At 38.5% G+C, this 23,035-nt stretch overlaps 2 protein-coding genes and 1 long non-coding RNA gene across 5 annotated transcripts in view; 2 read left to right on the top strand and 1 right to left on the bottom strand.

The window, feature by feature from the left end:
• pi4kab (phosphatidylinositol 4-kinase, catalytic, alpha b) overlaps window positions 1-23,035 on the bottom strand; it is a 48,005-nt gene that overhangs the window by 20,922 nt on the left and 4,048 nt on the right. For all 3 annotated transcript variants that reach the window (XM_055167390.2, XM_055167391.2, XM_055167392.2), the window contains exons 4-26: window positions 21,040-21,128; window positions 20,469-20,541; window positions 20,130-20,392; window positions 19,875-19,941; window positions 19,296-19,444; window positions 19,161-19,226; window positions 16,153-16,249; window positions 15,870-16,058; window positions 15,585-15,685; window positions 15,382-15,511; window positions 15,172-15,301; window positions 11,862-11,957; window positions 11,584-11,767; window positions 11,334-11,437; window positions 11,043-11,211; window positions 9,720-9,770; window positions 2,949-3,057; window positions 2,734-2,870; window positions 2,516-2,649; window positions 2,297-2,379; window positions 780-850; window positions 571-695; window positions 243-324 (exon numbers count right to left, since the gene is read on the bottom strand). In XM_055167390.2, the coding sequence (XP_055023365.2) occupies window positions 243-324; window positions 571-695; window positions 780-850; window positions 2,297-2,379; window positions 2,516-2,649; window positions 2,734-2,870; window positions 2,949-3,057; window positions 9,720-9,770; window positions 11,043-11,211; window positions 11,334-11,437; window positions 11,584-11,767; window positions 11,862-11,957; window positions 15,172-15,301; window positions 15,382-15,511; window positions 15,585-15,685; window positions 15,870-16,058; window positions 16,153-16,249; window positions 19,161-19,226; window positions 19,296-19,444; window positions 19,875-19,941; window positions 20,130-20,392; window positions 20,469-20,541; window positions 21,040-21,128 (2,699 nt within the window). The remainder of the gene's footprint in view (window positions 1-242; window positions 325-570; window positions 696-779; window positions 851-2,296; window positions 2,380-2,515; window positions 2,650-2,733; window positions 2,871-2,948; window positions 3,058-9,719; window positions 9,771-11,042; window positions 11,212-11,333; window positions 11,438-11,583; window positions 11,768-11,861; window positions 11,958-15,171; window positions 15,302-15,381; window positions 15,512-15,584; window positions 15,686-15,869; window positions 16,059-16,152; window positions 16,250-19,160; window positions 19,227-19,295; window positions 19,445-19,874; window positions 19,942-20,129; window positions 20,393-20,468; window positions 20,542-21,039; window positions 21,129-23,035) is intronic.
• On the top strand, window positions 3,181-7,685 carry serpind1 (serpin peptidase inhibitor, clade D (heparin cofactor), member 1). Its single transcript, XM_055167393.2, has 5 exons — window positions 3,181-3,308; window positions 3,470-4,377; window positions 4,646-4,919; window positions 6,846-6,990; window positions 7,396-7,685. Exons 2-5 carry the CDS (start codon window positions 3,471-3,473, stop codon window positions 7,585-7,587), a joined length of 1,518 nt encoding a protein of 505 aa, XP_055023368.2. The 5' UTR covers window positions 3,181-3,308; window position 3,470; the 3' UTR covers window positions 7,588-7,685.
• Window positions 5,669-6,316, top strand: LOC141363986 (uncharacterized). Its single transcript, XR_012369725.1, has 2 exons — window positions 5,669-5,805; window positions 6,169-6,316. It is a non-coding gene; the product is annotated as an uncharacterized lncRNA (long non-coding RNA).

The raw sequence follows: 23,035 nt of genomic DNA on the forward strand, positions 1-23,035 counted from the left end.
TCCCTCATAAAGGATATGACCCACGAACGTGTAAGCAGGAAAAAAGCGCATAGATTTCGATATTCTCAAATTGGTTTCTGGCCTCATTCATATGTGGAAATAAATTGCATATTAATCAAATACATGCATTCGCTTCCGCAATGTAAGCGGAGAGATCGGATATTCCCACGTCAAGACTTTGTGCGTCACCTGACATCAACTCAGGTGGAGACCAACGCCATGGAGCCTTGTGTTGGACTTACAGCGCTAAGAGAGAGAGACAGAGTCTGTAGGATATCCAACATGGTCCTTAAAACTTTTCCACTCCAAAGGAGGTGAGGAAACCTAAAGGAGAAATGGATATAAGCTTGTTTAAAGTCTGATGTTAATAGGTCGCTACACTAAGAACTAATGCTCTCAAGTTTAAGTCAAGTATAAAACAGGTTTACTGGGCTCAGCAGGTTTCCCAACCTGGTCAAGCTGGTCTGTTGGTTGGATTTCAAATGGTTTATTTAAAAATAGCTTTCACATGAAAAACTTTACTATGCTGGTGTTTTAGAACGAGTCCGAGCGAATCATTGAGACACTTACGTTTCGGCGAGTCCCGAGAGATATTTGTCGGCAACTCTGCGGATCCTCTTGTGGGTGTGATTAAAGTTGACCAATAGGAACTGAGCATGTCGCTCTAGCTCCTCCTCATGCTCTTTGGTCTTGGGCTGAAACAGTGAGTGGTACGATTATCAATAATAGATTATCATTAATCACACAATGAAATATTGAAAATACTGAATTCTACTGACCTTATCAGCCATCATCTGCAGAAAAACATCAAAGACTTTGTCACCGACACATATCACACACTGCATCATACCTATGTGAGGAGAGAAACACACTACTGTTTTGAAATTTTCACAAAAGTTTCACAAAATGCCTTCCAATTTTTTTTTCTAAAAATATATAAACATATAAATATTTAAAATAAAAGAACAGAGCTTTCAAACAAATAATAAACAAACAGGGAAAAAAAACGTTTCCTCCTATCTATATTTTTTCAATAAAATTTTTAGCAAAAAGCTGAAATAATTGCATTTTTTGCAATTTTGTTAGAGATAATATTCAGAACGATTATCAAAACATACACAGAGTTTAAAATTAGTTAATAACTTTTTTGCTTCAGGTTTTTTTTTGTAAGATTGGCTAGACTGGGTAAGATTGGATAATCGCGGTATTACAGATTAACATTAAAATTCATAAGGAACACTTTTTTAATGCAAAATATTTCTCTAAGGTGGTCTTAGCAGGTCTATTAGTAGGGCTTGTTTGTATACACAAATCTTGGTCTTGTTTTAAAGAAGAAAATTAAAGGTGTCTAACAGAAGTGTCTGTGGGTGAAAATATTAAATAAAAAAATTATTAAAAACAACTGTTATAGCAGTTTAAATTTATTTTAAGAAATAAAAATAATGCAATAACATATTAATTTTATAAATAAAATTATAAAAATGTAAATGTTTTACAAAACTAATAATGTAAACATGAAGCCACAAGTCTCAAGTTGTTGTGATCCAAATTTCAAGTAAAAAAAATAAAATAATGAGGTGTCACACTTTTAGTGGTTTTACCAACAATGGCCACTAGGTGTCAACGGTTTGCTGCCTACTCTTGTCACAAATTAATAAATTACTGTCACTTCATATTTTGAAACCTTTTTGCATTAATAATTATGCAAACTACATTCTTCGAGCTTTCCAGCAATATATAGTTTGTCAACATTTTTGAAGATTTATAATAGGATATAGCGTAATGAATAAATAATAATTAATATGCATTCCTATGGGGAGGGGTCATGTAACAAAAACTGTCACTACATCACTTCTATCATCAGACGACCTTGAAACATGACAACTACATTCTGAAAGCTTTCCAGTAATATATAGGTTGTCATGGTTTTTTAGGGTGTTAGTGTTATAAATATGTAAAAACTAATTTGGCCTTACTGTGGGCAGTGACCTTTTAGAAACTGACTCTCACAATGTCATAATTCTTCCAAAATGGTGATGCAATATGAAAACTAAACTCTTAGAGCTTTTAAATGATATATAGTTTGTCAAGATTGTTTAGGTTTAGAACAGGGTACCTGTGGACCCGTGGCATTTTAGAAAATGGCATTCACTATGTCATTCCTTTACCAAAATCGTGATGATAAATTAAATCTACACTCTTAGAGCTTTCAAAAGATATATAGTTTATAAGTGTTGTGAGGCACCCTCTTTTCATCATTAATTTGAACCGTATTCAAATCTGCTTGTTTTCTAACCTGACTTGTCTTTCTGGATGGCTTTGTCCTCAAAATATCTGAACATCACTTGGAAACGGTCAGCATCATTTGAGTGCAACATCCTGAGAGAGAGAGAGAGAGAGAGCACAGAAACAACCCACAGATAGTATAAATTAAACACAGAATCATTTTAATGACTATAATTTACAGACAGAAAGGACAGAAGGGACAAAGCAGGGTGCTGCGAGCATCTCTAACCTCATGTATTCAAGTCTGTAAACAGACAGCAGATATGTAGACATGGCAAAGTCAAGTTTATTTATAAGGGCAGCGGCCTCAGGTGACGGATCCAACAAATTGATGATAGTACCGCGTAGTTCGCTCAACTCCGCCTTTATAACAGATATTTAAAGTAAGCAAACCATATATACAGTACAATATATACAGGTATACCGTGCATTTTCTGTTTTGGTTACCGGTGTAACAGTGTCGTTCTTCAGTGCAGAGTTATATTGGAGTTCTGAACGCAGCGGCTCACCGCTGGGAAATGTGAGCAGTGGAGATTTCGTTGCAATTTCACAAACTCCTTCATACCATTCTTCAGGCCAAAGACCTAAAACACACACACACAGACAATGAGTATTTGCTCAAATGTTCAGTTACTGTGATACTGTCGATTTGATTTGTTTACCAGAGCCTTCCACAGCAAAACCCATGACCACAGAGTACAGCCAAAAATCTCTGAAGAGCTTCTGTAGGCGAGGTTTCGCTTCTTTAATGGGGGGCAATCGACGAGTTAACTGCAAAGAATGACACATAACCACTTTACCTTTAAACACAACATTAAAAAACTCAAATATGTATTTTTCTTAGTACACAACAGATGTGTGCTGCTGTATTTCAAGGGTTAAATCAGTCAGATGAGGAGGACTGTTTGAACTCGGTTCTGTTTGATCAGTGAATACCCACTACAAAGTCCAGTTGAAGATTATATTCACAAACCAACAGTTCATACACACAAACAGAGATTTCAGAAAGAGAGAGAGAGCAGGTAAGCTCTTTGTTTTACCATTAAAACAACTTAGAGATTTCATATCGCTGTTGATTCATAAAAGATAGATTGTACAAGCAATGCGTGTTTAATTTAATACAAAAAAGTACTTCTTTATAACTAAAATAAAATTTCAGCTTGTCCTTTCCACAATTTCCTAGGATGTGGGTCATTCCAGTCATATTTGTAGCCTCTCTTCTGAGCACCCCTGCTTATGCTGGGATAAAAGATCTCAGTTCACACTTTAATGACAAAACGTCGGTGGACGCCCGTGGACATTCTCCAGGTGAGGGGACTACAGACATAGAGTCCATACCCTTGGACTTCCACCGTGAGAACACGGTCACCAATGACCTGCCGCTGGAAGGACTCGATGAAGAAGACTACATTGACTTTGATAAGATCCTGGGCGAAGATGACTACAGTGAAGGTGATGCAATAGATGAGATCTCCACCCCCGCCCCTCATCTTGACCCCTTCTCAGAACCCACCGACCCGAAAATACGACGGGAGCGTCTCCTACGGCTATTTCAGGGGCGGACACGGCTGCAGCGCATCAACGTGGTCAACGGCCGCTTTGGGTGTAGGCTTTATCGGAAACTTCGTAATCGACTCAACCAGACAGACAACATCCTGTTGGCTCCGGTCGGAATCTCGATAGCAATGGGAATGATGGCTCTAGGCGTTGGTCCTACTGGTCACGAACAGCTTTTCCAAACTCTTGGATTTGAAGAATTTGTCAACGCCAGCGCTCACTACGACAACACGACTGTGCATAAGCTTTTCCGCAAGCTGACGCACAGACTATTCAGACGAAATTTCGGTTACACCTTACGTTCGGTCAACGACCTGTACGTGAAAAGAAACGTGCAATTACAAGATGGGTTTCGCGGGGATGTAAAGACTTACTACTACGCTGAGCCGCAGTCCGTGGACTTTTCCGACCCTGCTTTTTTGGTGAAGGCGAACCAACGCATTCAGAAGATCACCAAAGGTTTGATAAAGGAGCCACTGAAGAGCGTAGACCCCAATATGGTGGTGATGCTACTGAACTACCTCTACTTCAAAGGTGAATTCATTCTGACCAGTTCTAGTGACTAGTAAGCTAAGACCAAATGAGTAACACCAGATTGTGTTTAATTAAACTAAATATCCTTGAGCAAATAGAAACTTTAACCTTAACCAGCATGGAAATGTGTTTCTCTTTATTGACAAGAACGTTTCCAGATTCACCTCATGCATAGATTTAGGTTCCAATACCAGAAATCATTATATACTACATGGAACTCAGAAGTATCTCACAGTGATTCTTTTTTTTCACTCAAAATCAAATGCAGGTACATGGGAGCAGAAGTTTCCGAAGGAACTGACGCACTACCGTAACTTCCGAGTCAACGAGAAAACGCAGGTGCGAGTTCCCATGATGCAGAACAAAGGCAGTTACCTGGCAGCGGCCGACCACGAGCTGAACTGTGATGTACTGCAGCTGCCTTACGCCGGAAACATCAGCATGCTCATCGCCGTTCCTCAAAAACTATCAGGGATGAGATCTTTGGAGCAGGAGATCTCTCCAACCCTGATCAACAAGTGGCTTAACAACATGACCAACAGGTAAAACACCAACTTTGTAAAGTTCGTCCCATGATTAAAACTGGGCATGTTTTTAGACAACCTGATCTCACGAATTTCCGTGTTATAGTCACGGAATATTTTGCTCATTTATCCGTGTCATTGTCACGGACCTCTGCCTTTTTCTGTGTATGTACCACGGCCTTTCTTTTCTGTTTCAGTTTCACATATTGGTTACTTAATTGTTTTTCCTATTTTCTTACCATTTTCATGTGGGTTTGGGGTTAGAATGACTTTCTGTAACATAAAATGGCATCCTAACCCAAACCCAACTCTAACCCTAACGTCAGGCGACAATTGTTTAAAAGTCCAGAAAAAAATACTATAAACCAAGAGTTAACCCCAAATCTAATCTTAAACCCACGCGAAAATGGTTTAAAAATAGGAAAATGAATTGAGTAACCAATACATGAACCTGACACAGAAAAGAAAGTCAGTGGTACAGACACGGAAAAATGCGGAGAACCGTGATAATGACACGGAAAATTTGCAAAATACTCCGTGACCATACCACGGAACTTTGTGAGATTATGTTGCTTTAGATCAGTGTCCTGGAACAATCTTCCTATGAAACTCAGGTTTAAGGATTAGGGGTGTTTTCAGAACTAAGCCTTTGTTTCGCAACCTGGTGCGTTTCTCCCTTGTTTTGGTTCATTTAGGCATATGAACACAGCAATTGCGCTCGGATCCGCACCAAAACAACTGCCCCGAGACCACCGGAATGAGGTGGTCTTGGCTCGATTGCAAACAAACTCTGGAGTTCGATAAAAGTGTGAAAGCAATCTGACCCAACAGATCAATCAACAGACAATCTTATTGCTTTAATATCCATGAGCATACCTGATAGCTCTTTGGTGACGAAATTCTGGTGAGCACATCAACGCCATTCAAAACCAAACCCTACTGTAAAATCCAGCTAAGACCAGCATAAGCTGGTGAGCTGGTTTTAGCTGGTCTCCCAGCTTGGTAGCTGGTATTGCTGGTGTAGCAAGCTGGTCTAGCTGTGTTTTGGTCACTTTTTAAGCTGGTCTAGCAGGACTTAGCTGGTCAGGCTAGAAGACCAGCTGAACTACCAGCTTGACCAGCTTTGCCAAGCTGTGAGGACCAGCCCAAAACAGCTACTGCCACCTTAAACGAGCTACCAGACTGTGCTGGTCTTAGCTGGATTTTTCATTAGGGAAGCGCACCTGTTCCTTAAAAAATGCCTTCTAATTGCTCTTCTCCACAATAGGTATATGGTAAGAATGTTGTCCCGCCTAAGTTTTCATTCTTGTTTAAAATAATGAGGTTATAAAACCACAGTCACCAAAAAAGCCACCCAATAATCCAGTAAAGCTACTGTCTGTCCATCCTGATGGACAATTTGAGAGGAATCCTGGTTCGTTTGGAAATATTGCCTTGTAAATGCGAACCGAACCAAGATGAAATTGCAACCATGCACTCAGACGTTTTTACACCATATATTCTTGTATTGAAACACTTTATATCCAAATGTCAAAAAAGTTACTAAAATTAATGAACAGCACTAACAAAGCCCCATTCTTAAGGGGATCGCACACCGGCCGCGCAGCTCAGCGTCACGCCACGTCGCGTCTAGGACAACTCGGAGGTATCGTAAACCGTAAGTGCACATTAAATAGCGCGAGCTTCGTCAGATAGCGTCTACTTCAAAATGCAAAATATACGTTAGCAGCCAATGCTAACCGTTAATGATTTGGGACAAATATGATGTTATTTAATGTGAGTGGCGCTGTGTGGCGTGACAGGGATTTGAGCAACTTCCTGAGTCACAGCTGGGCGGCGCAGACAGGCGCCACCTGGCGGCGCTGGTGTGCGTATACTCATAGAAAACAATGTGTTCGAGAAATCAAACCAATCTTATTGATCTGTTTTTTGTCTCTCCTGTAGGACCCGTGAGGTGGTGTTCCCTCGATTTAAACTGGAGCAGGGCTATGATCTTATCGAACACTTGAAGGAAATGGGTCTGACAGATCTGTTTACTGAGAAGAGCGACTTTTCCCCCATGACCTCAGAGAAAGTCAACATTAACTGGGTAAGGGAAGAAATGACATTAGCCAAACAAATGTATCGTACACTCTTAAAAATAAAGGTGCATTAAAGGTTCTTCATAGCAATGCCATAGAAGAACCATTTGTGGTTCCTCAAAGAACCATTCTGGTAAAGGTTCTTAGAACCATTTCTTATATATTTTAATAATCTAAAGAACCTTTTTTCCACTTTGTGAGCTTTTTTCCAGATGTTATAGGATCTTTATGGATCTATTCAACCAAAAATGCGTCTTCTATGGCATCATGAAGCAACTTTATTTTTAAGATTGGGATTACAACATTGGGCATTTTTCTAGTTTAGACTACATTAGGTTACCTACAGTCAATGAATCTATAACAAAACACTCTTTGACCTTACATTACCCCCCCCCCCCCCCTCTCTCTCTCAGTTTAAGCACCAGGGCACTATCACAGTTAATGAAGAGGGTACCGAAGCGGCAGCAATGACACACGTCGGCTTTATGCCTTTATCAACACAGACACGTTTCGTTGTGGACCGGCCGTTCCTCTTTCTCATCTATGAACATCGCACAGGCTGTGTGGTCTTTATGGGACGTGTGGTAGACCCTTCACGAACCTAATCACACACATATATACAAAACTACCCTCATCTAGAGGGTTTCATCATGTATGACTGTACGTGCTTTAAAAACACAATAAATAGATTAATGTTTCTGTATCATTTCTTAACAAGTGAAGTGAGACTCTGACTGTCATGTAACCACTGATAATAAACGAAATCAGAGGTTTGGTAAGCTGAAGTCATCTGTTCAAAGGCTGAATAAAAACAACACTCATGTACGCCAACATCATGGTAGGACATTTTGCAAGCCAAGTAAATATTTATCAGCTGAGTTAAAGTCTAACCACACGCGCTCAAGATCTAATACAAGGATTTCAGGATGGCAACATAGTAATGATGCATCCAGAAAAACTGATGTGTGCTCATTTATTTGTGTTTAAAATATAAACACAATGACTAAAAAGAAATGAGCAAGAGCTGTATACACATTGCACTGTAATTTGCATGCTTTTAAAGGGGACATTTCACAAGTTTTTTTAAAAAATGTCAAATAAATCTTTGGTGTCCCCAGAGTATGTAACATGTTAAAATTTCCACTTTGTAGATGTGAGCAAAAATGTGCCGTTTTGGGGTGTGACCTTTAAAATGCTAATGAGCTAATTTCTGAGCTAAATGGCAGAACCGTGGTTGGATAGTGCAGATTAAGGGGCAGTATTAACCCCTTCTGACATCACAAGGAGAGCCAGATTTCAATGACCTGTTTTTGTACGTGCTTGCAGAGAATGGTTTACCAAAACTAAGTTATTGAGTTGATCTTTTACACATTTTCTAAGTTAATAGAAGCACTTGGACCAAATTATAGCACTTAAATTTGGAAAAAAATCAGATTTTCATGATATGCCCCCTTTAAATGGAGTAAGAAAAATGAAGTTGAATTACGTTTATTAAATTAATGTAACTTTTCTTATCACACAGGGAGATATTTTTACATGTTTTAGGCATAAACTTACTTGACTTTAAAAAAAAATCTTTAAAAAACAAGACTCAAATTAAATATTATATTTATTATCTTAATACTCTGTATGTGTGTAAAGTTGCGTGCACACCGTCAGCGACAAGCAATGGCGAAGCAACACAATCTCATTCAGTTTAATGGAAGCTTGACGATTTCTGATGAAACGAGTGAGCGTTGGCGACAGGAAGTGCGTGTTCAGCTACCCAACAAAGTTGAGAACAATTCAAGCAAATGACAAGCGACTTTTAGGACCAGGGTTCCCACACCTAAGTTAACTTCAAATTCAAGGACCTTTCAAGGACTTCCAGGTCCAATACCCTCAAATTCAAGGACTAAATGTGGGGACACATTTCAAATGAGAGCAAGGTTACACATCGTGTTACCTTTTAAGATACACTGTTACAGTTCCCTTTCAAGGGAACTCGCGCTGTGTTGCTGCGGTGACACTTTGGGGACGCCTCCAGGGGTAAGTGAGTCTGAATGTGTATATCAAATTCAACCAATGGTGAGGCTTAATGACAAAGACAGGGTGACACGGGTTTTAGGAAGTATATCTGAAATATTGCCAAATATGGCGTTACAGGGACGCAGGAAGTATGGCAAGGGAGACGCAGCGCCTCGTTCCCTTCTCAGGGAACAACAGTTACATACGTATCCCGAGATGTTTTCATATGTCAAACACAACTTTGCAAAAAAGCATTTTTGTATGAATCAACATTCGCATACAGAAGATATAAGCATTTAAAACAGTTTAGCACGCGTGCTTAAAACGTCTAGAATTTTTATGATATTATCCTACACTACACAGGGAATAATATGGATTTTTTCCCAAAAAACTTCTTGCACAAAATAGATTCAAGTACTTTCAATGACCTGTATCTATGTATGTTAATTTTCAAAAACTTCCCAGGGCCTTGAATTTTTTTCCCAGATTCACAAACTTTCAAGGATTTCAAAGACCCGTGGGAACCCTGTAGGAGCGATAACCAATGAAAGTGAAGCAGTCATCCGTCTTTCTTCATTTACTGAGAGGATGGTTAATCATTTATGGTTGTTCCTTGGACAACCAGAATAAGGAACGCCTCCTAACAACCCCATTGAAAGAGATGGGCGACACACAGCGACGAAGCCACTGCGGTGTTCACGCACATTCAGTGTGAGGGTTTGTCTCTTACCACAGCGATTACAGGAATGAGAACACCCAAATTACCAGCGCTGCTTGATGCCTAGGAAACAGAACCACAAAATAACATAAAAAAAACACACACACACAAAAACATACTATGTATGTGTAGTAGTCTACTTCTCTTTGGGGTGGTTTCCCGGACAGGGATTAGCCTAAGCCAGGACTACGCCTTAGTTTAATTAAAAAATACAGTTGAAAGAAAAAGTATGTGAACCCTTTGGGCTTACTTGGATTTCTTCATAAATTGGTCATAAAATGTGTTCTGATCTTCATCTAAGTCACAACAATAGAAAAACACAGTCTGCTTAAACTAATACCACACAAACATTATACGTTTTCATGTTTTTATTGAACACAACATGTAAACATTCATAGTGCAGGGTGGAAAAAGTATATGAAACCTTAGGCTTATGACTTCTCCAAGAGCTAGTAATTGGAGCCAGGAGTCAGCCAACCTGGGGTCCAATCAATGTGATGAGATTGGATGTGTTGATTAAAGCTGCCCTGTCCAATAAAAAACACACACCAGTTTTGAGTTTGCTGTTCTGAAGAGGCATTGTCTGATGTGAACCATGCCTCGCACAAAAGAGCTCTCAGAAGACCTACGATCAAGAATTGTTGACTTACATAAAGCTGGAAAGGGTTACAAAAGTATATCTAAAAGCCTTGATGTCCATGTGTCCACGGTAAGACAGATTGTTTACAAATGGAGAAAGTTCAGCACTGTTGCTACACTCCCTAGGCGTGGTCGTCCTGTAAAGATGACTGCAAGAGCACAGCGCAGAATGCTCAATGAGGTGAAGAAGAATCCTAGAGTGTCAGCTAAAGACTTACAGAAATCTCTGGCACATGCTTACATTTTTGTTGACAAATCTACAATAAGGAAAACATTAAACAAGAATGGACTTCATGGGAGGACACCACCTTAGACACCACCAAAGCATAGAAGTAAATCAACAACAGAATGGCTTCAACAGAAGAAAATGTTTACATGTTGTGTTCAATAAAAACATGAAAACGTATAATGCTTGTGCGGTATTAGTTTAAGCAGACTGTGTTTCTCTATTGTTGTGACACATTTTATGACCAATTTATGAAGAAATCCAAGTAAGCCCAAAAGGTTCACATACTTTTTCTTTCAACTGTACAACTAGTTTTAACAAACATGCCATATTAAAAACATTACTTGTGTGCATTTTGAGGCAAAACAAAGGGCACGTATGTCTAGGACTAGTCTAATCCCTGTCTGGGAAACCGCCCCATGGTGATAAAATGTTAAATGTGTGTAATCTTTCAGCAAACCCACACTGACCTTAAGAGCAGGACCTTTATCACTGGCCCGTTCACTTGCTCTCTTACCCTCCAGACCGAGCTGAACAAACAACTCCAGCAGATTGACCAACAGCTCATCCACCAGTGTTTCCTCCTGCAGGTTAGCTGCGATATTCGCCAGGGCATTTATCACAGCCAGAGAGCAGTGTCTACCCACCCAAATGCACACAAACAACATTAAACCAAACTTACCTCTACTATAAAGTATGCAAGTAGGTGATTTTGGATGCAGTGTTTCTGTCCTCAAAGGAAGCGCCTATCACACACACACCTGTATCCATGGTCTCTGTAGTCTTTAGTAGCAGAATACACAACATTACTCGCTTTCACACTGATCTGCTGGAAGAGATTCCAAACCTCCTGATAAATGTATTGCTATAAGAAAACAAAACATAAACACACACGGGTTAGAGAAACAAACATCCACCACCCAATCTACTTGGATCACATTTCTAAAAATATCCATCTGTGTCGCAGCTTCACACACAGACAGGCTGTATTTATGTGTGAGACACGCTTACATTTCCAGTGATGACCATGCAGCCCAGCTGGTCTATAATCAACACATCTAACTGTGAGGGAGGCTGACAAAACTTCTGCTGTAAGATCTGCAGGATTGGCTCCATCACTTTAGGACTGTCTCTCATTGCCACCGCGATGTGACCCAGCGCACGAATGGTGTGGTCTGGAATCAAATGGGCATCCCTGAAAACAAATTTAACCACACATGTGGACATCACTTAAAATGACGGACAGGATGATAGAGAGAAGGCAACAGAAATCGTTTTTGTTTCCTCACTTGTCGTTTTCTCGTGAGATGTAGAGGCGATTTGACAGGCTGGCAAGAAAAGCTTCCACTATGACAGGATCCATGGTGAGACCCGCTTTAAGACATCTAAGAACATACATAAACAAGAATGAGACCATACAGTCAGTCTTTTATTAACTCTTTCCCTATCAGTGATTTATAAAGAGTTGCCAGCGCCAGCATCTCCACCTAGTGGATAATAGAGGAAATATGGATTGCCGTAAAAACTGGTCATTGGTAATGAAGTGTTTTCTCTTAACTCATTCCCCGCCAGCCAATTTCTGAAAAGTTGCCCCGGCAGCATTTTTTGGAATTTTCACAAAATGCCTTCGAGAAAAAAAACTCTTCTAAAATTATATAAACATACAAATATATCAAATGAAAAAACAGACCCTCTGCTTTCAAACAAACAATAAACAAACAAACAAAACGAGAAAAAAGTTTCATATATATATATATTTTTTTTCTCTGCTTGTAAACTTTTAACTCTTTCTCCGCCAGCTTCTTTAAAAAAGTTGCCAGCCCGCGCCAGCATTTCACAAAAGTTTAATGCCTTCCAGAAAATGTTCTTCTTTAAATATATAAACAAACAATATTTAAAATGAAAGAACAGACCCCCTGCTTTTAAACAAAAAACCTTCATTAGCCTTCATTAGTTCTCTTTTTATCAACTCTCAAAAATGTGTAGGTTTCTTCAAAAACATCCAATTTTGAGCAAAAAGCTGAGATAATTCCATTTTTGTGAAGGACTTTTGATAGAGATCAGATGCAGAGCGATCTTTAAAACATACACAGAGTTCTTTCACGTCAGCCACTACTTCCGGGTTGTATAAGTTGCTAAAGTGGTGGATTATAGCGGTATTGCGGAAAGCCGGAAACTCTGGTCATTGGCAGGGAAGCGTTTTCTCTTAATTGATGATTTATCTCGTCAATGGCGGGGAAAGAGTTAAAAATGGGTAGCAAAAAAGCTGAAATAATTGCATTTTTGTGAAGGAATTTGGTAAGAGATCAGATTCAGAACGATTATCAAAACATACACAGAGTTTAAAATGAGTAAATAACGTTTTGGCTTCAGTTTTTTTTTCGATATTGCAGATTAACATAAAAATTCACCAGGAACACGTTTTTATGCAAAGGTTTTCTCTTAATTGACGAGATAACTCGACAATGGCGGGGAAAGAGTTAAAGGTGCATTGTGACATCTTGACAGAACTGCAATATAATATACAAAACTATATTATCAGTAGTGTATAAAGACCTTACAAAATGAACTGTATTGTTTTTATTACCTTAGAATGAGCTTTTTTATCTATGAATATTGCAGGTCCTCTTACATGGAAGTCACCATTACGCACCGTCATGTTTCTACAGTAGCCCTAAATGAACAAACTGTTCTATAAAGCACTTTTTGTCAGATGATGAGATGTTTTTTCTGTGACTGCAACCGTTAGCCTGGCTCCGCCCTCCTACGTGCTTCCGCTTAATTTTCATTTCGCTTCACTACTACGTCTGGGACTGCTGTGTAGAGTTTCGTTTTCTCCTGCAAAAATCTGCAGGTCCAATCAGCGAACAGAGGGAGATGGCTAAAAACGATGACGTTGAGGTCGTGCGTCAGTTTGAGTTGTAGTTTAGTAATGGCAGCGGAGAAAGACGTGAGAAAAGCTATTCGGTCCGTTGTTGCAAAACTTCCGGATATACAGAAGTTAAAGCTGGAGCAAGAACAATGTTTGCTAAGTTTTGTTGGTCTGGTCATTTGGACTTGTTGTTTCCGATGATATACGTCACGACTACACGTTAGCGATTGGCTATGGCAGATTCTGAGAGACTCTGGGCAGATCCAATAGTTTTTAACTTCAACAGAGGACCCTCCATAACGGAAGTAACACTTTGCAATGGAGTGTGGCCAGACTCTCTGTACAAATTAAATGAATGTACGAGAGTCTGGTTGGACCAGGCTAAGGCTATGCAACCGTAGCTTCTCTATGCGTTTCGAAAGGAAGGGATGGACTGGTCGCAATTCACAATCTTACCACTAGACGCCAGTGGCCCTTAAAATACTGTCATGTTTTGTTGTTATTATGCATTTGGAAGATGTTTTTACCCAAAGGGACTTCTAGTGTATTGCAGACTATAAATTTCATCTACTGTATATATATATATATAAAGAGTTTGGTTCCAAAACGCAATAAATCCATTTTGACTAATTTCAGTAAAACGCATTTCTATACCAAGAAAGTGAGAAGATAAAAAAAACCTATTTTCTGTTACAAACTTTCACATATCTTTAGGTTAAAAAAACATAAAAAATTCAAATCCATAATTTGATTTTCAAAGATTTATTATAAAAACTGATTATTTTTTCCGCAAAATGCAATAAATCCATGACAAGTTTTTTTCAAAATGCTATAAATGTATTGAATCAATATATAAATGTGCATTCATCTTTGCCATGTTATATTCATTTAGTTGACTAAAAAAAAAAAACAAAAAAAAACAATGGCATTAATCAAAACACTTACTTTGTCATATTAAGAACACTGTCATTGCTGCTGTTATTCTTGGGACGTCGTCGCTGAACTTTTTTGACAGCGATCAGCTATAAAATGTTTTGGTCCTGCTCGATTTTCGTTAACTTTGAGTAAAAAAAGGAAAGTTTTTCATAAGATTCCCTGGGGTCAATGTGTTAGCATGACAAAAGCTTGATGCTGTCGTGAGAACAAGCAACAGCCAACATTTACTTCGCCTGAGTGCCTCTCGTGTAAATTATTTGATTTTGATGGCTTACGTTTGTTCCCCGCCACAGAAAACCACAGCAGGTTTATCAATGCCATCAAAAGTATTTTTTGTTTTTGTTTGTTTGTTGATCACGAAGTACAAAGTAGATGAGAAAAACTAGGATTCACTGTGTATTCAACGCGCCACCATTCTTGTTTACAATGCGTAGAATGGTTCGCTGTGATTGGTTATTGCATTCTGCAGAGAATGAAGACTGATGTTAATCACGTTTTGGGAAAAAAAGGAGAAAAGATGACAGAATAACATGGTGGATATTGTATTTTGCGTAAAATGAAGAATTTACTTTTTAATACTGACCTGATACAATTCTGATTTTTGCGGTAACTAATTTTTTTTAAATGCCGTTTATCGCGTTTTGGAACCAAACCATATGTTCCCTGGGGATCAAACCCATGAGCTATAACACTGAAAACGCAACAGAAACACTTATCTTCACGATCACGAGAAACAAATTCAGTCCAGCATGATTAAATCTTCTGAGAGCATCATTTTAGATCAGTCTGACCTGCAGATGTTATCAATGGAGATGTCTCTGAGCTGCTCGTACATGGACGGTTGGTCTTTCCTGTTATACAGCAGGTTAAAAGTTGATTGAGACTGCTCATTGACCACGTTGATTTTAATCCCGCCTCCTCCTAAAGAAATGTTAACAGACGATTTAAGATAGTTCTTCAGATACGGAGAGAGGACACAGAAAGAGCTACAGTAAACTCACCGGAGACGCACTGGCTGTGATACTTATAGAGTTTAATCAGAACAGCGGAAGGAACCACCAGAAAATCTTTCAGAGACATGGTGGCCGAGTGAGCGATGACAGGAAAGCGCTCGCATAGACGCCCTAAACCCTGCGACAGAGACACAGACGGGTCAGTCGGTTTGTTCGGTATACGCCGACCGCACCTGTGCTCGAGTCTTTACCTGCAGACAGCAGATGAGCAGAGGCATATGAGCGATGATCACTTTACTGGATGTTTTGGATTGAAGTTTCTCAGACAGTTTAGTGCACAGATTCTCCGCTCCTGCAGTGAGAAATAAACAAACAAACAATTAATGTACATTCATTTATTTCAGAGTCTGATTTCGTTTTGATGCAAACATTTTTTATCCTTCAGTATAACATACAATAAGACCAGGAATGTAAAAAGCACATATTGTCACTTATTTGTTGTGTTGTTTACGTATTGTGCTATAAACAGAGATGACCTTGCTCATCTTTGACAGCCCACACCATGAGGTCTACACAGGCTGCATTGGCATGACAACGGAGCTTGAGAGGACTGGGTTCCCCTGGCAACCGCTCTTCATGCAGAACCCTCAGCAGTTCCGATTGGCTGCTGCTGAACTGCTCCAGCACAAAATCATGAACATCCTTCACAAAACTCATCTGCACATCTGACCAACACAAATAGAGATGAGTGTGAAAGATTCACAGGTCAAAGGGTTTTTATGAACAGATGTGTTTAGATAGAAATGAGATTTTAATAACCTTTCATGTAATAGAGCGTGTCCCTCAACATCTTAAATACGCTGACATAAAGTGGGTCACTGAAAGCTTTGTAAAACAGATCAATGCCTGGATTAGCCTTCGAACGAGAGAAAAAAACAAAAATGAGAAATGCAAATAACAAGCAAACTGTAAAGTCTCTCTCTTTTGGGATTTACTTTAAAACAAAGACTTTATTTGAAATAACACACAGTTTGTTTTGACTTAAAGTCCCTGTGAACAGGAAGTTGCAATCGACTTTACTTCTGTATTGTGACATTCAGGGTTGCCAGGTTTTTACAGCAAAACCAGCCCAATTGCTATTTAAAAGTCCAAAACTATCCCAATAGTGTTTTCTCTGATAAAAACAAATTCTAGGTGAACAATCTGTGTTTTTGGCAGGGTTCCTCTGCTAAAATTGGCAATCCCGGGCATGAATGTCCCATTATTGAGTTTGCTTCAACATGTGAACATGAAATACATCCAATGGCAAAAGTGTTAAAGTAGCCCAACATGGCAACCCTGTATATATTTCTGCATGAAATGCAATATCACACTGGAAAATAGTGGGAGTGACTTGAGTTTTCTGCTGTGATTCATTCAGAAATGAAACTCACAGCAGAAAAAGACAGCAGTCTTTACGAGTCCACTTAAATCTGAAAACCCGAGGAGCAGCAGGACAAATTGGATGTGAGACCACTGGGGTTTCTTTCTGTCTGACTGGTGCATGTGGGGAAGTGCCGCTTATATTCGGGTCCAGTCGAATTGAAAAAAAAAATGCCACTGGTTAGGGGACGTACTCGGGGTCTAATTTTCTCGGGTTTGTCTCGGGTCTTTCTTAAAAGGGGAAATATCACGAAAGTCTGTCTTTTTCCATGTTTAAGTGCTATAATTGTGTCCCCGATGCATCAACCTAGAAAATGTGAAAAAGATCAACACAATAACTTCGTTTTGGTAAACCATTCTCTGCAAACACGTGAAAAAACAGGTAATTTGGCTCCCCTTATGATGTCAGAAGGGGATAATACCACCCCTTAATCTAAACTATCCAACCACAACACTGCCATTTAGTGCAGAAATAAGCTCATTTGCATTTTAAAGGACACACCCAATACGGCACATTTTTGCTCACACCTACAAAGTGTACATTTTAACATGTTTTTAACATGTATTTTGAGCTAAAACATCACATATGTACTCTGTGGACACCAAAGATTTATTTGACATCTTTAAAAAGTCTTGGGAAATGTCCCCTTTAAAAAAATATATTTATGCACGTCAGGTTTGGGTTAAAAATGTACAGAAGAGGATTAGGGCCACTGGTGAAAAAAATATTTGAATTCTGACTTTAATCTCAGAATTCTGACTTTAATCTCAGAATTCTGACTTTAATCTCAAAATTCTGACTTTAATCTCAAAATTCTGACTTTAATCTCAGAATGCTGACTTTAATCTCAGAATTCTGACTTTAATCTCAGAATTTGAATTCTAATTTTAATCTCAGAATTCTGACTTTAATCTCAGAATTCTGACTTTAATCTCAGAATTCTGACTTTAATCTCAGAATTCTGACTTTAATCTCAGAATGCTGACTTTAATCTCAGAATTCTGACTTTAATCTCAGAATTCTGACTTTAATCTCAAAATTCTGACTTTAATCTCAGAATGCTGACTTTAATCTCAGAATTCTGACTTTAATCTCAGAATTTGAATTCTGACTTTAATCTCAGAATTCTGACTTTAATCTCAGAATTCTGACTTTAATCTCAAAATTCTGACTTTAATCTCAAAATTCTGACTTTAATCTCAGAATGCTGACTTTAATCTCAGAATGCTGACTTTAATCTCAGAATTCTGACTTTAATCTCAGAATTCTGACTTTAATCTCAGAATTTGAATTCTGACTTTAATCTCAGAATTCTGACTTTAATCTCAGAATTCTGACTTTAATCTCAGAATTCTGACTTTAATCTCAGAATTAAATCTCAGAATTCTGACTTTAATCTCAGAATTCTGACTTTAATCTCAGAATTCTGACTTTAATCTCAGAATGCTGACTTTAATCTCAGAATTCTGACTTTTATCTCAAAATTCTGACTTTAATCTCAAAATTCTGACTTTAATCTCAGAATGCTGACTTTAATCTCAGAATTCTGACTTTAATCTCAGAATTTGAATTCTGACTTTAATCTCAGAATTCTGACTTTAATCTCAGAATTCTGACTTTAATCTCAAAATTCTGACTTTAATCTCAGAATGCTGACTTTAATCTCAAAATTCTGACTTTAATCTCAGAATGCTGACTTTAATCTCAGAATTCTGACTTTAATCTCAGAATTTGAATTCTGAATTTAATCTCAGAATTCTGACTTTAATCTCAGAATTCTGACTTTAATCTCAGAATTTGAATTCTGACTTTAATCTCAGAATTCTGACTTTAATCTCAGAATTCTGACTTTAATCTCAGAATTTGAATTCTGACTTTAATCTCAGAATTCTGAGATTAAAGTCAGAATTCTGAGAATAAAGTCAGAATTCTGAGAATAAAGTCAGAATTCAAATATTTTTTTCCCCAGCGGCCCTAATCCTCTTCCGTAAAAAAGATTTGGGTCATTTCAGGTTGGGTACATTTCTTTGGACCCGAAAAAGACCTCCACAGCAGACTGACAGGTTTGGGGGGGCGGAGTTAATGGATGCCCCGACCATTCCGTCTAGCTGACATCATCACAGAATGATCGCCACAAAGAGGTGAGAGTACACTTTCAGATTTTGATTAAAGTTCATGAGGTCACATGAATTTATGAATAATGATTTATAATGAACAGTGCAATATTCCATAAAAATATAAGAATTGTCAGTTTTGATTTGATGGGGACTTTAAGTAAAAAGTCTCAGCACCAGCAATGCATAATGACATTTCTATTGGTCTTAAAGAGACAGCTCACCCAAAAACTATTTCCTTATTTACTTCCCCATATTTAATAAAAGAGAACACACTGACTGGATTTTACCTCTGTCACCTCGGCAACAACAGCATCCAGAGACTTCAGGAATGAATCGGACACAACCTGCTTCACCTAAAAAGAAACACTTTGTTAAATACACTGTGTTTGTATGTGTGTGTGCGCGTGTGCATGCGTGCGTACCATCTCTAGCAGAGCTCTCAGCAGATTCAGAGGAACACTGATCTCCTGACCACTGGCACCAGTAAAGAGCGGAGAGATGGAGAAGCTTGAACTAACTGTGGTAAAATAATAATCTGGATTCACTGCACTTCCATCAGAAAGATATGAACCTGACAAAACAATTAACATATCAAATAACATTCATTATGGACGGTTTCAGCAGCAACAACATAAACAAATGACTTTTGTGAATTTAATTCAACTTCCGATAAAGACAAGTAAATTACCTTTGTTTATATCTAATGCATATCAACTATTACACTAAAGTTATTTGTTTGTGATTTTTTTTACATAATGTAAAGAAGATTGTGTTAAAATCAGTTTTATGTTGACTAAAATGAAGACTGAACACAAGACTTGAATTGCTAAATTTAAAAAGTGAATTTCTAAAACCACACATATTTACTACGGAAAAGCAAATTGGTTTATTCAGAAACAAACATATACATTGTGTCACCTCTGAAATCTGATGAAGAATGTTAAAACTTCTGGTTTAGAAAGGCGGGGATTAGACCCGTGACAAAATAAACCTTAAATTACCTTCAAAATACTGCGGTCCCAGTGCTGTGGGAGAGCAGGGTGAAAAACCGCCTCGATCCGGGCTCACCTGTCAATGTAATAATAATAATAATGACTGTCACAGACAGAATTTGAAGATGAATGTAAGATTATGTACTGTACACTGTGTACCGCTTTGAAAATACTTAACAATGAATGCACAATATTTGACCTGAGTATCAGCAACTATTTTGTGACAAATGAAACATAAGTAATGTCTTTAGTGATCAGAGAGACCTGAGCGTCTGGATGGGCAGCTTTGCTCTTGCGTCTCAGTGTGTCTCCTTGACACGCCATCAGCAGAGAGCTGGGCAGAATGGAGCGAAAGTCATTGAAAGATCTCCTCCGGGTGCCCTCGGTTCTCACGGAAACGCGGTGGGTGGGATTCGTAGACCCCCGTGGGAACAGCTGCGAGAGGAGCGGCTCGCTCCCGTTACCATAGCGACCGAAGGCTCGAGTCACACCCAGAAGACAGGGCACTGCATACCTGCACAGGTACACTGCACAGACATCATGGGTCAGGTGTGTATATGTGTGTGTCTGTGTGTGTGGTGGACCAGGACCACATCAGCTCACCTTTATCATGGTTTTCAGGTGTTTGGCAAAGCTCCAACAGAGACTTCATAACATCCATGACAGCTTCCAGAATCTGGTAAAGAAATCATACGGAAGATGAAACAGATGGGTGGCAAATGTATAGTGAGAAACTGATAAAATATCACAAAATTACAGAGACCAGACTTTATTAAATTGAGTTGGTGCTTCACAGAAGACAGTCAATCTTTAATGTACAGTACTGTGCAAAAGTCAATCTTTTTGGGAGCGTTTGGGATCGTTTATAGTCCTTTGATACTCCGTTGAAAAAAAAATGTTACGTGTTAAGTGTTAAGTTTTGGTGTTAAAATGAGAAAAACCCTGCAATGTTTTCCTCAAAAAACATCATTTCTTCTGGACTGAACAAAGAAAGACATCAACATTTTGGTTGACATGGTGGTGAGTAAATTATCTGGATTTTTCTTTTAAGAAAATTGAATATTCCTTTAATGGTAGCATGGTGGCCTAAGACTTTTGCACAGTACTGAACATGCATTTGTGTCAACCATGATGTCTTTAAAAAGAAAGAAAGAGAGAGGTGGAGAGAGGAGACCTGTAAGCGAGACTCTTTGTCTCTCTGTGCTACATCAGACAGAAGGGTCACCAGACAAAAGCTGAAGTTTTCTGACATAGGAAGAGTCTCTGTGAACATGAAGATATAAACTTATTTCAGTATCTGTCTATGAATGACATGTACAATTTACAATTGAAAAAAATGAAACATTTACAAATGCAATTTACACACATTTACAAAACATTTTGATGTGACAAAGTTAAACATAAAAACTAGGTGGCCTGATGTTGTCAGCTAAAAATGAAAGTATGTAGACATAGCAGATTATTATATTTTAATAAATGCATTATACTGTAAGTGTATGCTGCCATTAAGAAACTTAAAGCCAGATTTACTAACACCTTGCGCCAGCCAGTGCCGGATTATCCATAGACGGGATTGGGCGAGTGCCCTGGGGCACCAGGCAGTGGGGGGCACCAAGGGCTCCAGACTGCGGCCAAAATGTTTTTTTTACAAGTACTCGTGCACGTGCGGCACCCGTGACAAAACTACGGAATGCACGATCGGGTTTTAAACGCTCATTTGCATGAGGCGTATATCGTTTCAAGTTACCATGCGCTCAGTTTATTGTACCGATGGGTAAAGTCAACACGCGCTGGCGTGGATTTAAAATTAAACATTGCAGAGAAGAGAGACAAAGAGAGCGGGAGAACGTTTAGCCTACATTACCAACAACATTATAGATGAGAATAAAGGTTTCAGACATCAGTGCCAAGTTAAGGAAAACCGGATAAAAGATGAGAAACGTGTAAAGGATACAAGTATGTAGATTGCCCTGCCACTCATCTCATTATAGTATGCTATTTGGATATAACTTATGGTATATGTATGTATTTTATGCCTACAATTAGTTAAGGGGGTTGTATGATTCTTTGGTTCATAACTTCCTATTCTAAAGATACATCAATTGTGTATAATGACTGCATAGAGTTAAGTCTATTTAGTATTTTTCAGTAATGCAGTTATTTTGGAAAAAATTTAAATAATTGCATTGCAGGCTGATTTAAGGTGTGCCCTAAATTTTCTGCTGGCACTCCTGACTAGAGTTCAATATAATATATATATATAATATAATGTATAATTTTTTGGGGAGGGGGGCACTTGAAAATTCGTCACCCTGGGGCACTTCACTGTGTTAATCCGGCCCTGGCGCCAGCGCAAACCATCATTTTATGGAAGGAGAATATTTAAATGATTAACGCAATGCGATTTACTAATGTTTGTGCGTATGATATTATTGGTACTTGCACCATTAATTACCGCTGAAAAAAGTATGTCTTAAATCAATTTGCGCTTGAAATTGCTGCAATTGTAGCTGATAAGATGAAGCTACAGAGACAGTACAAGGAAGCGCATTTTTTCCCCATGTAAAAGTTTATTTGTAATGCCAGAAGAACATATTAGTCAAAAATATTGTTTGCCAAGCCATGTTATTATTATTTTTTTTTTTTTTTTTGAGAAGTCACACAATACCATGTGCTTGAAAACTTCTTGTAAACTTTCATTTTTTGGCCTCCAGTTCTTTTCAGTGTACTTTGGCTTTGTTAGCTAGAATTTCACACCCCTAATTTTCAGCTGTGATGTCCGTGGTGCTGAACTCAAGCTCATCAGGCGTTAGTAGATCACGCACCTGATGATCAGCTCTGCTTATTTGCGACCCTTGACTAATTTGCACTGCTCTTAGTAGATGCGTTGGTCATTATGGAAATCAGCTGTTGCGCCTGTGTTATTTAATTTGAGCCTTTTTAGTAAAAACCCGCAGACATTAACTCCAATCTGTGTTTTTTTTTAGAATTGCGTTCTCGTGCTCATTTGCCCCGTTTAGTAAATCTGGCCCATAATCTGAAAACATGGTTTTCATTGTTATGCTTAATATCTCCTCACAATCAACAAAACTCATCAATGTTTGAACCTAGCAGTGTTTATTAGTAGTATCAAAAACTACTGTCGATGGCCAATATTTTCCCTCCTTTTG

The sequence above is a fragment of the Misgurnus anguillicaudatus genome, chromosome 5 (assembly GCF_027580225.2).
Source record: "Misgurnus anguillicaudatus chromosome 5, ASM2758022v2, whole genome shotgun sequence".
Lineage (NCBI taxonomy): Eukaryota > Metazoa > Chordata > Actinopteri > Cypriniformes > Cobitidae > Misgurnus > Misgurnus anguillicaudatus.

Coding starts and splice junctions, on each gene's coding strand:
- serpind1 (XM_055167393.2), top strand. CDS start 3,471: ATGTGGGTCATTCCAGTCATATTTGTAGCCTCTCTTCTGAGCACCCCT. Junction 4,378..4,645: donor GAACTACCTCTACTTCAAAG/GTGAATTCATTC, acceptor AATCAAATGCAG/GTACATGGGAGCAGAAGTTT. Junction 6,991..7,395: donor AGAAAGTCAACATTAACTGG/GTAAGGGAAGAA, acceptor TCTCTCTCTCAG/TTTAAGCACCAGGGCACTAT.